Source organism: Nerophis lumbriciformis, linkage group LG35 (assembly GCF_033978685.3).
Source record: "Nerophis lumbriciformis linkage group LG35, RoL_Nlum_v2.1, whole genome shotgun sequence".
NCBI lineage: Eukaryota > Metazoa > Chordata > Actinopteri > Syngnathiformes > Syngnathidae > Nerophis > Nerophis lumbriciformis.
In genome coordinates this window covers 2,937,501-2,953,763 of record NC_084582.2, presented here as the reverse complement: position 1 = coordinate 2,953,763, position 16,263 = coordinate 2,937,501, and the positions used below count along the sequence as shown (strand labels likewise).

General features: G+C 41.2%; 1 protein-coding gene across 1 annotated transcript in view; it reads right to left on the bottom strand.

Annotated features, from left to right (window-relative positions):
* Positions 1-16,263, bottom strand: part of frmpd3 (FERM and PDZ domain containing 3) — an 86,200-nt gene that overhangs the window by 46,375 nt on the left and 23,562 nt on the right. The window contains exon 5 of the mRNA XM_061927559.2: positions 5,715-5,822. Within this exon, the coding sequence (XP_061783543.2) occupies positions 5,715-5,819 (105 nt within the window). The 5' untranslated portion in view covers positions 5,820-5,822. The remainder of the gene's footprint in view (positions 1-5,714; positions 5,823-16,263) is intronic.

Here is a 16,263-nt window from a genome sequence, read left to right as displayed (position 1 = left end):
TACATCTACTTGAGTAACTTTTGGGATAAATTGTACTTCTAAGAGTAGTTTTAATGCAACACACTTTTACTTTTACTTGAGTATATTTATAGAGAAGGAACGCTACTTTTACTCCGCTACTTTTATCTACATTCAGCTCGCTACTTGCTACTAATTTTTATCGATCTGTTAATGCACGCTTTGTTTGTTTTGGTCTGTCAGACAGACCTTCAAAGTGCCTGCCTTACTGGTGACGTTTCACTTCGTTCCACCAATCAGATGCAGTCACTGGTGACGTTGGACCAATCAAACAGAACCAGGCGGTCACATGACCTGACTTAAACAAGTTAAAAAACTTATTGGGGTGTTACCATTTAGTGGTCAATTGTACGGAATATTTACTGTACTGTGCAATCTACTAATAAAAGTTCCAATCAATCAATCAAAAGTGTGAAGGAAAAAAGATACTTTTTTTATTTCAACCGTACATCCCGTCAAAAGCCTAAAGACTGACCGAACATGAGGACGTTCCTGTCTTCACAATAAAAGTGCCGCTCCGTGCGCTTTCAAAATAAGAGTCTCCAAAAGCCAGCGCAAACAAGCTAGCAAGCTACGGAGTTTGCCGCCAATATATTTCTTGTAAAGTGTATAAAAACGAATATGGAAGCTGGACAAATAAGATGCCAAAAACCCACCACTTTCATGTGGTATTAGACAGAAAGGAGGAACTTTTCTTCTCCTCCATTTGAAAACTTGGACGTTATCATCACGACTGTCTGATTACAATCAATGCAAGTCATCAGAATCAGGTAATACACCAACTTATATTCTAGTCTTCATGAAAGAAAGGAATCTATATGTTAAACATGCATGTATATTCATTAAAACACCTTTAACATGTAAACAAAAACAGCAAAATAAATAAATATAAATTATATACTGTATATATCAATGTATGTATATATATATATATATATATATATATGATATGAGTGTGTATGTTACTCATCAGTTACTCAGTACTTGAGTAGTTTTTTCACAACATACTTTTTACTTTTACTCAAGTAAATATTTGGGTGACTACTCCTTACTTTAACTTGAGTAATAAATCTCTAAAGTAACAGTAATCTTACTTGAGTACAATTTCTGGCTACTCTACCCACCTCTGGTTACCTGCCTAATAATGACACGGGCAAGTATACCCCGTCTGAGTGTGAAGTTCATCTGGAAGGACATAGAGTCAGAGTCAGCTGTATTAACTTTTAAACAAAAATACCTGTTTGTATTGGTACTTTTCAAAGCATAAACAATATCGTAAATAACAGCAATTGGAATGTAGGACCCTTGGCCAGTGCGTGTGAAGCTCAAATTTTATGACCCTGCAAAAAAACACTGCTCGGTGTGTATTTTTCACATTAACCCGCATTACATGTATAACCGATCCGTATTAGGGCTGCAACAACTAATCGATTAAATCAAATAAAATTGATTATAAAAATAGTTGGCGATTTATTTAGTCATCGATTCGTTGGATCTATGCTATGCGCATGCGCAGAGGCTACTTTTTATTTTTTTTTCTATTATTTTTTTATTTTTATTTTTATTTTTTTATAAACTTTTATTTATAAACTGCAACATTTACAAACAGCTGAGAAACAATAATCAAAATAAGTATGGTGCCAGTATGCTGTTTTTTTCAATAAAATACTGGAAAGGACAGAAATGTAGTTTGTCTCTTTTATCCGATTATTAATCAATCAATCAATCGATTCCTTTATTGTCATTGTCATAATAACACTTAAGTCATACATGTCAACGAGATTTTGTTTGAGCTCTGTCCAGCGGCATAGAAACTGCATGGAAGTGCAGGTTGACCATAGTTTACAGTTTAGCATTGTCAGGAAGATGGCGAATAGAGGGGTGTGGGGGTGGGAACAGTCAGATGTCTGATGGGTGTTACGTTGATGTTGCAGCAATGCAATGTCCAGAGCACAATTATTGAGGTGGTGAAGAGTGAGGTAATAAGATGGTCCGGGGCAGCAAAGGGGCAGGCTGTTCATTTAGCAGTCTCACAGCCTGGGGATACAGACTGTGAGACATTCTGGTGGTCCTAGCGTGAATCGATCTATACCTCCTTCCAGAGGGTAGCAGGTTGAAGAGGCCATGTGCTGGGTGGTATCTGTCCTTCAGGATGTTGTGTACTCGCTTTAGGCAGCGAGTTGTGTACATGGCACTCATCTCTGGGAGTATCGTCCTTGTAATTTTAATTTAACCACTCGCTGGAGGGCCTGTTGCTTTGCTTTAGTTCAGCTAGCAAACCACACTAAAAAGCCGTAAGTGAGGACACTGCTGATGGCACAGTTGTAAAAGTTTACCATTGATTTCTGCGGAATGTTTGCGCATTTTAATCGATTAATCGGAGTAATAATGGACGGATTAATCGATTATCAAATTAGTTGTTAGTTGCAGCCCTAATCCGTATTCAACCATCAAAACATATCATAAAATTAAAATCAGGCCATTATATTAATTGAATGATTCCACGACTCACTTCAGAGACAATTTCCGACACACTAGTCAAACTAACTGCCTAGTAGAGATGCGCGGATAGGCAATTATTTCATCCGCAACCGCATCACAAAAGTCGTCAACCATCCGCCATCCATCCGAAACCAACATTTTATCAAAACCACACCCGCCCGCACCCGCCCGTTGTTATATATCTAATATAGACGATGCAAGGCATTAGTGAGGTTAGAAAGCTTTTGCCTGTTAAAGAAAGGAGACTGATCCAATGTAGCAGAGACATTCAATGCGTGCCACGCATTAGTGGCTAAGAGATATTAATGCGTGATAATATTATTTATCATTATTATAATATTATTGTCATTTCCATTAAGAAAGTGTTGACTATTGTTGCCAATGCCCTCAGATCAGGAGTGCGTTCCTCACACTTTGTGTGCGCAGTTGCAGCAAGCAGAACGAGGCTTTTAAGAAGTTAAACAAATGTTTTAGAAAGACTAGGCCTATATTTTCGTTAGGTAAAAAAAATGTTCTGAATTTATTTCAATGAATATTAACTTGTTAACGTTATAATGCTCAAATAGGGACGAGGGCGGGGTGCACAGTGAAGCAGTGAACAATTTCGCGACAAAGATGAACCTTTATTGATTGATCTGCAGCCATGACAAAATATCAGACAATCTCCATTGTCAACGACAGGCAGGAAAATAAAGATAAACACATAGCCTATGTTCTAGGCATAGGCATAGGCTCATACGTTTTTAAGTTGAAATAAAAAAATAAATAAAAAATGTGCCTCATAAGCCTTAGGCTGTCAATCCCGCGCACAAACTTAAATGATACAATAACATATGTATGTCATCTCTATTTAAACAAAAATAAATTAAATAAATAATAATAATAAATTACCTGCAACTTATTGGCCAAGGCAAATAGCCTATAGGTAACGTAGACTAATTCGTTTAACATATCCAACCGTCTACTTACTTTTTTTTTTGTTAGCACTATGCAGGAATAAAATGGCATCTACAGTGCCAGGATTCATGCGAGAGCACCTGGCCTCTAAAATGTGCCCTGCTGCGCTGAAGGAGCGCTCACTTGCGGCACTTGTTGCTGGGACGCGGTGCCTGATGAATAATTGACTGTTTCAAAGAGTGCTGCTCGTTTTTCGTATGTGGGTAACAACATTTAACTATGTATATATATTTCCGAATTGGTTCAACCGCCAACCGCCCGCATCTATTTAAAATCTATTTTTACCCGCCCGACCCGCGGTTTATCCGCGGACTCCGCGGTTGTGTCCGCAAACCGCGCATCTCTACTGCCTAGTCAAACTAACTGCAACATTTTCCCCGAAGCAGATAGAATACTCGCCGAGAATACTCTTCTTGAGAGTCGACTCAAGTGGCATTTACTGTTTGTACATACCACTGACCGTCTCTTTAATTCACTGCATTGCAAAACCAGTAGTTAGAGCAGCTCAGCTTCCCCCTCGTTAGTGTAGGGCGCCGTGATAGAAACATGTAAACAACGCGCAGGGATTGAGGGAAATATATTGTTTCATGGAAATTTTACAGGAAAGTACAACACGGAAGTGCGTAAGGGGTCGGCTCTACCCAGAGTACGCTGGAGTCTGTGATTACCTTTAATAATAACTACATAAAGAGTTAGCCTACAGCAGGGGTCGGCAACCTTTACCAGTCAAAGAGCCATTTTCACCAGTTTCACAAATTAAAGAAAACAATGGGAGCCACAAATTTCTTTTGAAATTAAAAATGAAATAACACTGCATACAAAGTTTTTTTTCTTGCTTTGTGCTATGTATAAACCAAGGGTCTCAGACACACAGCCCACACCTTAATATGAAAATTGAATGTTAGTGCGGCCCGCGGGTTTTATATGAATGGCGCTTGACAGCGTCATACTTGTCAACCCTCCCGACTTTTCCGGAAGACTACGTTTGTCAAGGCAACTGTTCCCTCGAACGTGCCGTGATGGTACAGCATTTAGCGCCCACTAAAATCAGCGTGCCGGCCCAGCCACAAGTTGTATGGGGCTTCTGCTTGCTCACGTAAATGACAGCAAGGCATACTTGGTCAACAACCACACAGGTTACACTGACGGTGGCTATATAAAAAACTTTAACACTCTTACTAATAATGCGCCACACTGTGAACCCACATCAAACAAGAATGACAAACACATTTCGGGAGAACATCCGCACCGTAACACAACATAAACACAACAGAACAAATACCCAGAATCCCATGCAGCCCTAACTCTTCACCTCAACCGACGCACAGAGGGGGGGTTGATGTGTGAGGGAGCAGGGCTGGGGTGGGGGCGGGGTTTGGTGGTAGCAGGGGTGTATAATGTAGCCCGGAAGAGTCAGGGCTGCATGGGATTCTGGGTATTTGTTCTGTTGTGTTTATGTTGTGTTAAGGTGCAGATGTTCTCCCGGAATGTGTTTGTCATTCTTGTTTGGTTTTGGTTCAAAGTGTGGCACATTATTAGTAAGAGTGTTAAAGTTGTTTTAAATGGCCACCGTCAGTGTAACCTGTGTGGCTGTTGACCAAGTAAGCCTTGCTGTCACTTGTGTGCAAGCAGAAGATGCATATAACAAGAGGCTGGGTTGGCACACTGTTTATACAGATTGTAGAGGGCGCTAAATGCTGTACCATAATGGCACGCTCTTATTATTAATGTAAGGGTGAAAATCGGAGAATATTAATCCCGGGAGTTTTCTGCAAGAGGCACTGAAATCCAGAAATCTCCCGGGAAAATCGGGCGGGGGGTCGGCAAGTATGCCGCTGAGCCGCATCAGACTGATCAAAGAGCCGCATGCGGCTCCGGAGCCGCGGGTTGCCGACCCCTGGCCTACAGCCACAGCTGGTTTTGACCTGGCTTTGATTAGTGACCGGCAGTTATTTGCTTTTATAGACCATACGCCTGACTACTGAGTAACATTGCCGGTGCTTCATTGCAGTAACACCTTTTGGTGGTCCTAAACACTTTTAAGGGGAAGAGTGACTGACACCTAATTGCATTATATAGACTGGTTTTCCCAAGTCATTTTTATCACCTGTTATGGCCCAGTGAAGACTCTCAGGACCTATTCCGCGTACCTTTTATTGTGACGGCCAATCGTTTTAACAAGGTTGTTGCTCATTCACTGTGGGTGAGAGTCTAAGTTCTGTTCTAGTGGTACTTACTCTCACAGTTGTACGGCTATCGAAGGTAAAGGACTTAATCTGCCCATTCTCCAAAAAGACCTTCAACACGTTGGGTATGAGAAGCAAAGATTCGTCCTTCAGCATTGTCTGAAAGAGATGGAAGGAGAGGGTCACAGATGGCAGACAGTGATGTGTTGTTTGAAATCCCTATCTCATGCATTGTGTTAGTAAGGAATACAGCATCCTCACACTATCTGCTGTGGACGCCTTCCATGCATAGAAGATGACATTCACTTCACAGAGGGGGAGCCAAGGTTTCTGCTTTGACTCAAAGTAGTAGTTTGAAGAAATGTTATAAAACGTTGCACAGTCCAATCTTGCTGCGATGTGATTGGCATTCTCGCCTTCTCGCTGAAGGGGTTTTAAGGTATGACTCAGCTGTGATTATGCAGCCACAAAGAACTAGAGGAGGATAAGGTTTCTTACCGGATGACAGACCTGAGCAATGTTCCCTCTAAGGTGCGCGCATGTGCAATTGCGCACCGCTCAAGCGTCCTCTGCGCACGACAAATGTATGCCACGCACAAAATCAAATAAAAAAATAAGCGCATAACAATTTTCGACACACGGACACGACAGAGAAAACAGTTCATTGTTCAAATATTGTAACGTCTGTCGAGACGCTTTGAGGACATGAATTCCATCCGTCACTTTACTGAGCAAAACTCTTTACTGTCGGCCATAAACACATCACCAAAACATTAGTAAAAAAAATGATATGTAGCAAAACTGGTCATTTTCTGCAGTACAAACCAGACCAAAAGCAACTTTGTTATATCAACAGCAGCCGCTTGTTCTTTCTCACTTGCGCCAACACATGCACATATGGCACTTAGCCAGTGATGCGTTTACAGCCACACAAAAAGTCGGACAACTCCAACACCACACATAAAGTGTCATTCCAGGTCGTTACACTATGATGTACCAATCAAATGTGTGCTTATTCTAGTGTCATTTATTAGGAATCTTAATTTATAAATATTAATCATGAAATGCAGTTAGTATATTAAATAAATACTAATAAAAATATATGTTTTACAAACAGGAAGTTGCAGGAATGTACACATGATCCCCTGCTTACATCTCATTGTGCAACATGTGAATGTTTTAATGGGAACTAAATGCAATGTCTGAAAGGGGTACAAATTATTTCCAAAGCAGGACCTCCACCCAGACAAACAATACAAGTACACAGTTCATGAAAAACAATATTTTTGTGTTATTGTCATTGTAAATGGGCCTAAACACTTATATTAGAAAATAACCTCATGGAAATGACTGCTGTCATTTGATTATAATAATAAGAGAATGTTGTCTGTCTATCTGTGTTGGCCCTGCGATGAGGTGGAGACTTGTCCAGGGTGTACGCCGCCTTCTGCCCGAATGCAGCTGAGATAGGCTCCAGCACCCCCCGCGACCCCGAAAGGGACAAGCGGTAGAAAATGGATGGATGGATGGAGATTGAACTTGTTATTTCGTCAGGTTTGGGACATGTGTGCTGCTGGTGTAGCCACAGTGTGCACCTGTACTGTACATGTTTATTTATGTGGGATTACTTCCTAGTAGCATGCTAATTTCTGGTTTCATCGTACTTCCATTGTGTTTTCCCCGTATTGCACATGTTTAGGGCCGGGGTGTCAAACAAATTTTAGATCGGGGGCCACATGGAGAAAAATCTACTCCCAAGAGGGTAGTACTGGTAAAATCACGGCACGATAACTTAAAAATAAAGACAACTTCAGATGTTGGAGGTACCGAACCCCACCAGTTTCATATGCGCATTCACTGAACTCTTCTTTAGTGAAAAATAAAAATAAAAATGTTCAAATTCAAGACAAAGTTATATGTTTTTGGTAACACTTTAGTATGGGGAACATATTCTAAGTAACAAAGACTTAATTTAGAGTTATTTGGACACTAGGAGAACATATTCTAAGTAACAAAGACTTAATTTAGAGTTATTTGGTTAGGGTTAGGGTCAGGGTTAGAGGGTTAGGGTTATAATAATGACTACTTAAGAGCCAATATGTTACTAATTTGCATGTTAATAAGCAACTAATTAATGGTGTTACCATGTTTTTTTACTGGTGCATAAAATGAACCGTGCATGAACATCACATTTTTCAAAGAACAAAACCAACACAGTGCATAAACAAATTACACACCTGCAAATCAGTCAGCTATTGCCGTATCCGTAATACGCCGATTGGGATAATTTTGTATTTACACGATGAGTCGGGTGTGTCTTGACCTCCGCCGAACCCCTGAGCCTGACTCACCGAACCTCTAGGGTTCGATCGATCCTAGGTTAAGAACCACTGGTTTGAAAATATAACAAGCACATTCTGAAAATGTACAAAATCATAATGTTGTTGTTGTTGTTTTTTACACTCACATGTTGCGGTTTATCAGTATCCTATCTTTATTTGTCGTTATTTATACTTTCTGAATAAATTATGTGATAATGTTCATCAGTTAACTCATTGGTGTTAATTTTCAAAAATGATATCAAAATCAAATTACAGTATGTTGTTTATGTAGTTTGATCATTTTCCTAAACATCATGTGGTTTATTTTGTACATACTGTATGTAGCATCTAGAAAGAATTGCTATTGCGTTATCCAGCCGACACATTTAGAACTGCTGTTTATTTCATTAAAAATTTCAGGTTAATTTTTATACTTAGCAAACTCATCCCGCGGGCCGTATAAAACCTGTTCGCGCATACTTGCCAACCTTGAGACCTCCAATTTCGGGAGGTGGGGGGTGTCGGGTGGGTGCGGGGGGCGTGCTTGGGCCGGGGGCATGGTTGGGGGCGTGGTTAAGAGGGGAGGAGTATATTTACAGCTAGAATTCACCAAGTCAAGTATTTCATATATATATATATATATATATATATATATATATATATATATATATATATATATATATATATATATATGTATCCCTGCGACCCCGAAGGGAATAAGCGGCAGAAAATGGATATATATAATATATATATATATATATATATATATATATATATACATATATATATATATATATACAGTATATATATATATATACAGTATATATATATATATATATATATATATATATATATATATATATAAGAAATAATTGACTTTCAGTGAATTCTAGCTATATATATATATATATATATATATATATATATATATATATATATATATATATATATATATATACTGTATATATATATATATACTGTATATATATATATATATATATATATATATATATATATATATATATATATATATATATATATATATATATATATTATATATATCCATCCATCCATTTTCTACCGCTTAATCCCTTCGGGGTCGCGGGGGGCGCTGGAGCCTATCTCAGCTATAATCGGGCGGAAGGCGGGGTACACCCTGGACAAGTCGCCACCTCATCACAGGGCCAACACAGATAGACAGACAACATTCACACTCACATTCACACACTAGGGCCAATTTAGTGTTGCCAATCAACCTATCCCCAGGTGCATGTATATTATATATATATATACTGTATATATATATATATATATATATATAAAAGAAATAATTGACTTTCAGTGAATTCTAGCTATATATATATTATATATATATATATATATATATATATATATATACTGTATATATATATATATATATATATATATATATATATATATATATATATATATATATATATATATATATATATATATATATACAAATATATATATATATATAAATATAAATATATATATATATATATATATATATATATATATATAAAAGAAATACTTGAATTTCAGTGTTCATTTATTTACACATATACACACACATAACACTCATCTACTCATTGTTGAGTTAAGGGTTGAATTGTCCATCCTTGTTCTATTCTCTGTCACTATCTTTCTAACCATGCTGAACACCCTCTCTGATGATGCATTGCTGTGTGGCACGCACAAAAGTGCTTTCATCAAATGCACTAGATGGCAGTATTGTCCTGTTTAAGAGTGTCACAACATTGCGGTTTACGGCAGACGGGACTGCTTTACTGTAGACGTTCTTTATATTGTGGGAAAGCGGACTCAGGTCCGCATGGAGCTGGAGGGGGCGTGGCCTCCAGGTCCGCCTGAATTTCGGGAGATTTTCGGGAGAAAATTTGTCCCGGGAGGTTTTCGGGAGAGGCGCTGAATTTCGGGAGTCTCCCGGAAAATCCGGGAGGGTTGGCAAGTATGTGTTCGCGGGACCGATCCGGCTGTTCCCTCGGGCCGTACGTTTGTCACCCATGGTTTCGGGAGTTTGTGTGTGTTTTGGTCATTGCACATTTTCTCCTGTCGTCACCATAAGAATCCATTGAGGAAAATCTCCTTTCTTTCTTGTTTATGTTTCGGATTTGAAAAACCAACACATACGGATGTGGATTTAATGCATCTGACATAGAAATCAGTGTACACAGCACATGCTCAGCAGTCTGTTTTTTGGTGAGTGTAAGCCTGAAGTCGGCTCCAACAGCTGTGTTTTTTTTTCCCCGGGCAGACTAGAAGTGATTAATTCCAGAGTTATTCTGTTACTAAGTTGTCTCCACAATTCAGAAAGGACAAGGGGTCCCTGAACTCATCAATTACTGATTTCTATGAACAGGCTCCTCTCTGGAGGCGTACAATTTGGTGCTAATCTAAATCAAGTTTGGTTTTTCTTGGTGGAGCCTTGTGCTCTACTGAGTTTTAGTCAAAGTTGTAGTCTGAGGAGAGGAAAGTGGCAACGAGGGGTTTGGCCTCATCGCTGAAATTTCTTGTCAACAAAGAGCTTTCAACTTGTCGATAGCAGCTTAATTGTTTCCTCCTCATCGATGGAGGCAACGATGAAGTTCAGAACCGTTGAAACAGTCATAGAACCGTCCTCTCGTGGTGAGCGTCTTCTGATCAAATCAGGTCAATTTGCAAGCTAAGCCGAGAATTAGTTTAAGTAAGAGGACAAATCCAGCAAATCTATTTTCTATTGACAGTGATAGTCGTGGCTGTAGGTGTAATTAGGGAAGCTGTGACATTTGCACGACTTTGGTATCGAGAGGCTGGACGAGCTGCTAAAATCAACTGTAATTAAAGCTCGAGTTGCCTGTCCAACAAGGTAATCAGAAGCTTGATGAGAAAGTCGATGCCCTGTTGTGAACAAGATGACATCTTTTTTCTTTTTCTTTTTCTTAAACCTAATTCCTCCTTTAAACTTTTCAGACAAGTCCATAAATCAGAAGACAAACGGAACACAAAGACTTTGTGCTGCACTGGTGCGGCAATGTGAAACCAATAGGGAATCATCATTTATTAGCTGATTAAACATTTCAATGTTTAATCAGCAATGGAGGGTGTGTTCTAACTATCGTGGGATCACACTCCTCAGCCTTCCCGGTAAGGTCTATTCAGGTGTACTGGAGAGGAGGCTACGCCGGATAGTCGAACCTCGGATTCAGGAGGAACAGTGTGGTTTTCGTCCTGGTCGTGGAACTGTGGACCAGCTCTATACTCTCGGCAGGGTCCTTGAGGGTGCATGGGAGTTTGCCCAACCAGTCTACATGTGTTTTGTGGACTTGGAGAAGGCATTCGACCGTGTCCCTCGGGGAGGCCTGTGGGGAGTGCTCAGAGAGTATGGGGTATCGGACTGTCTGATTGCGGCAGTCCGCTCCCTGTATGATCAGTGCCAGAGCTTGGTCCGCATCGGACACGTTTCCAGTGAGGGTTGGACTCCGCCAAGACTGCCCTTTGTCACCGATTCTGTTCATAACTTTTATGGACAGAATTTCTAGGCGCAGTCAAGGCGTTGAGGGGATCTGGTTTGGTGGCTGCAGGATTAGGTCTCTGCTTTTTGCAGATGATGTGGTCCTGATGGCTTCATCTGGCCAGGATCTTCAGCTCTCACTGGATCGGTTCGCAGCTGAGTGTGAAGCGACTGGGATGAGAATCAGCACCTCCAAGTCCGAGTCCATGGTTCTCGCCCGGAAAAGGGTGGAGTGCCATCTCCGGGTTGGGGAGGAGATCTTGCCCCAAGTGGAGGAGTTCAAGTACCTCGGAGTCTTGTTCACGAGTGGGGGAAGAGTGGATCGTGAGATCGACAGGCGGATCGGTGCGGCGTCTTCAGTAATGCGGACGCTGTATCGATCCGTTGTGGTGAAGAAGGAGCTGAGCCGGAAGGCAAAGCTCTCAATTTACCGGTCGATCTACGTTCCCATCCTCACCTATGGTCATGAGCTTTGGGTTATGACCGAAAGGACAAGATCACGGGTACAAGCGGCCCAAATGAGTTTCCTCCGCCGGGTGGCGGGGCTCTCCCTTAGAGATAGGGTGAGAAGCTCTGCCATCCGGGGGGAGCTCAAAGTAAAGCCGCTGCTCCTCCACATCGAGAGAAGCCAGATGCGGTGGTTCGGGCATCTGGTCAGGATGCCACCCGAACGCCTCCCTAGGGAGGTGTTTAGGGCACCTCCGACCGGTAGGAGGCCGCGGGGAAGACCCAGGACACGTTGGGAAGACTATGTCTTTCGGCTGGCCTGGGAACGCCTCGGGGTCCCACAGGAAGAGCTGGACGAAGTGGCTGGGGAGAGGGAAGTCTGGGCTTCCCTGCTTAGGCTGCTGCCCCCGCGACCCGACCTCGGATAAGCGGAAGAAGATGGATGGATGGATGGACATTTCAATGCAATTAACCCATGAGCAGTACAGAATGACTCAAAATCCACAAAACCTCTCTGATGATGCAGTTTAGGTAGCTGGTCTAAAAAGTCTTAAATTGTCAATTAATGGGGTAGTCACAGGTTGAATAAGCAAAAGAATTGCCATTCAAATTTATGTCAATTCTGCTTAGGGACCCAATTCATCCTGGAGCGGTCCTCCAAACAAGTCAATATGGACGACGCTAAACAGCACATTGGCCCTCTTCATGGGGATTTAAGTACAAAAAAAAGATGACGTGACAGTCGACCAACATAGCACAAACCCCGTTTCCATATGAGTTGGGAAATTGTGTTAGATGTAAATATAAACGGAATACAATGATTTGCAAATCATTTTCAACCCATATTCAGTTGAATATGCTACAAAGACAACATATTTGATGTTCAAACTCATAAACATTTTTTTTCTTGCAAATAATCATTAACTTTATTTGATGCCAGCAACACGTGACAAAGAAGTTGGGAAAGGTGGCAATAAATACTGATAAAGTTGAGGAATGCTCATCAAACACTTATTTGGAACATCCCACGGGCGTGCAGGCTAACTGGGAACAGGTGGGTGCCATGATTGGGTATAAAAGTAGATTCCATGAAATGCTCAGTCAATCACAAACAAGGATGGGGCGAGGGTCACCACTTTGTCAACAAATGCGTGAGCAAATTGTTGAACAGTTTAAGAAAAAAGCTTTCTCCACCAGCTATTGCAAGGAATTTAGGGATTTCACCATCTACGGCCCGTAATATCATCAAAGGGTTCAGAGAATCTGGAGAAATCACTGCACGTAAGCAGCTAAGCCCGTGACATTCAATCCCTCAGGCTGTACTGCATCAACAAGCGACATCAGTGTGTAAAGGATATCACCACATGGGCTCAGGAACTCTTCAGAAACCCACTGTCAGTAACTACAGTTGATCGCTACATCTGTAAGTGCAAGTTAAAACTCTCCTATGCAAGGCGAAAACCGTTTATCAACAACACCCAGAAACGTCGTCGGTTTCACTGGGCCTGAGCTCATCTAAGATGGACTGATACAAAGTGGAAAAGTGTTCTGTGGTCTGACGAGTCCACATTTCAAATTGTTTTTGGAAACTGTGGACGTCGTGTCCTCCGGACCAAAGAGGAAAAGAACCATCCGGATTGTTATAGGCCCAAAGTTGAAAAGGCAGCATATGTGATGGTATGGGGGTGTATTAGTGCCCAAGACATGGGTAACTTACACATCTGTGAAGGCGCCGTTAATGCTGAAAGGTACATACAGGTTTTGGAGCAACATATGTTGCCATCCAAGCAACGTTACCATGGACGCCCCTGCTTATTTCAGCAAGACAATGCCAAGCCACGTGTTACATCAACGTGGCTTCATAGTAAAAGAGTGCGGGTACTAGACTGGCCTGCCTGTAGTCCAGACCTGTCTCCCATTGAAAATGTGTGGCACATTATGAAGCCTAAAATACCACAACGGAGACCCCCGGACTGTTGAACAACTTAAGCTGTACATCAAGCAAGAATGGGAAAGAATTCCACCTGAGAAGCTTCAAAAATGTGTCTCCTCAGTTCCCAAACGTTTACTGAGTGTTGTTAAAAGGAAAGGCCATGTAACACAGTGGTGAACATGCCCTTTCCCAACTACTTTGGCACGTGTTGCAGCCATGAAATTCTAAGTTAATTATTATTTGCAAAAAAAAAGAAAAGTTTATGAGTTTGAACATCAAATATGTTGTCTTTGTAGTGCATTCAACTGAATATGGGTTGAAAATGATTTGCAAATCATTGTATTCCGTTTATATTTACATCTAACACAATTTCCCAACTCATATGGAAACGGGGTTTGTATAATTTATAGACATTGCAGGATATAGGTTTTTTTTTTCACCGAAGCACTTCCATTTTAAAATAGCTCATTAATAAGAAAAAAACGGAGTAACAGGTCCACATAAAGTGGGCACATGTAAATAGAAATAGACAGTTTGTCAATATGAACATGATGTTATTGATTCATGATGTGTGTATTTAATTAACACGTACATATAGCCATCTTTCTTGAATCTCTTTTCTCATGCAAAATGAAACATAATTAATGTGGACTGAAAATAAATGATGTTGACTTTTAAGCATATGATTAATCAAAAGTAAACAGCAACCCGGTGATTAATTTCATTAAAAATTGAATCGTTTGGCAGCACTAGAGAAACGTACAGACGGTAAATGTTAAATTAGCAAGGACACCTGCAACTGTATTTTGCAAGAAAAAGATAGGTGTGTTAACTAATTCTGTTTCATACAAATCTAGAAATAGCAATTGCCTCAAAATAAGAGTAGAAATGCTGGGAAATGCCATCCATGAGCCAAGTGTGTGAATGTGAGTGTAAATATTGTCTGTGTTTTTACATTTTTTTTTATTTGGTCATCAGTTCATGTAAACAGTACACTTCAAGTGCATAGCAGATAAATAAATAAAAACATGGGTTTACATTTTCTGACCAAAAAGGTTGAAGCTAAAAGCCTATTATGCTTAAACTTTCCACATTCACTTTGTACATGTCCAATAAGGAAGAAAAAAAAGAAGAGAAAACAAAAAATCGATCTGGAGATAAAGAAACACAAAGGAAGGACTCTAGAGCAGGGGTCCCCAAACTACGGCCCGCGGGAGGTTATAAGTAAAAAAAAAAGAAAAGAAAAAAGTTATTGATTTTTTTATTATTATTTTTTAACATTTGTCCTTTCTAATCCATTTTCTACCGCTTGTTACTCTCGGTGTCTCCGAGACGCTTGGGCAAATCATTTTGTCTAAACATGCATTTTCCCATCAATAACGTGACATAATTGCGCTCGTGCCGCAGTGTATATATATATATATATATATATATATCCATCCATCCATCCATCTTCTTCCGCTTATCCGAGGTCGGGTCGCGGGGGCAGCAGCCTAAGCAGGGAAGCCCAGACTTCCCTCTCCCCAGCCACTTCGTCCAGCTCCTCCCGGGGGATCCCGAGGCGTTCCCAGGCCAGCCGGGAGACATAGTCTTCCCAACGTGTCCTGGGTCTTCCCCGTGGCCTCCTACCGGTCGGACATGCCCTAAACACCTTCCTAGGGAGGCGCTCGGGTGGCATCCTGACCAGATGCCCGAACCACCTCATCTGGCTCCTCTCGATGTGGAGGAGCAGCGGCTTTACTTTGAGCTCCCCCCGGATGACAGAGCTTCTCACCCTATCTCTAAGGGAGAGACCCGCCACCCGGCGGAGGAAACTCATTTCGGCCGCTTGTACCCGTGATCTTGTCTTTTTTCGGTCATAACCCAAAGCTCATGACCATAGGTGAGGATGGGAACGTAGATCGACCGGTAAATTGAGAGCTTTGCCTTCCGGCTCAGCTCCTTCTTCACCACAACGGATCGATACAGCGTCCGCATTACTGAAGACGCCGCACCGATCCGCCTGTCGATCTCACGATCCACTCTTCCCTCACTCGTGAACAAGACTCCGAGGTACTTGAACTCCTCCACTTGGGGCAAGATCTCCTCCCCAACCCGGAGATGGCACTCCACCCTTTTCCGGGCGAGAACCATGGACTCGGACTTGGAGGTGCTGATTCTCATCCCAGTCGCTTCACACTCAGCTGCGAACCGATCCAGTCCATTATATATATATATATAATATATATATATAATCTTAAAGTTAAAGTGCCAATGATTGTCACACATACATACACACATGTATACAGCCCGGCCCCCGGCCAAATTGTTTTAACCCAATGCGGCCCCTCTAGTCCAAATGGGGCGGCATGGCGTAGTGGGTAGAGC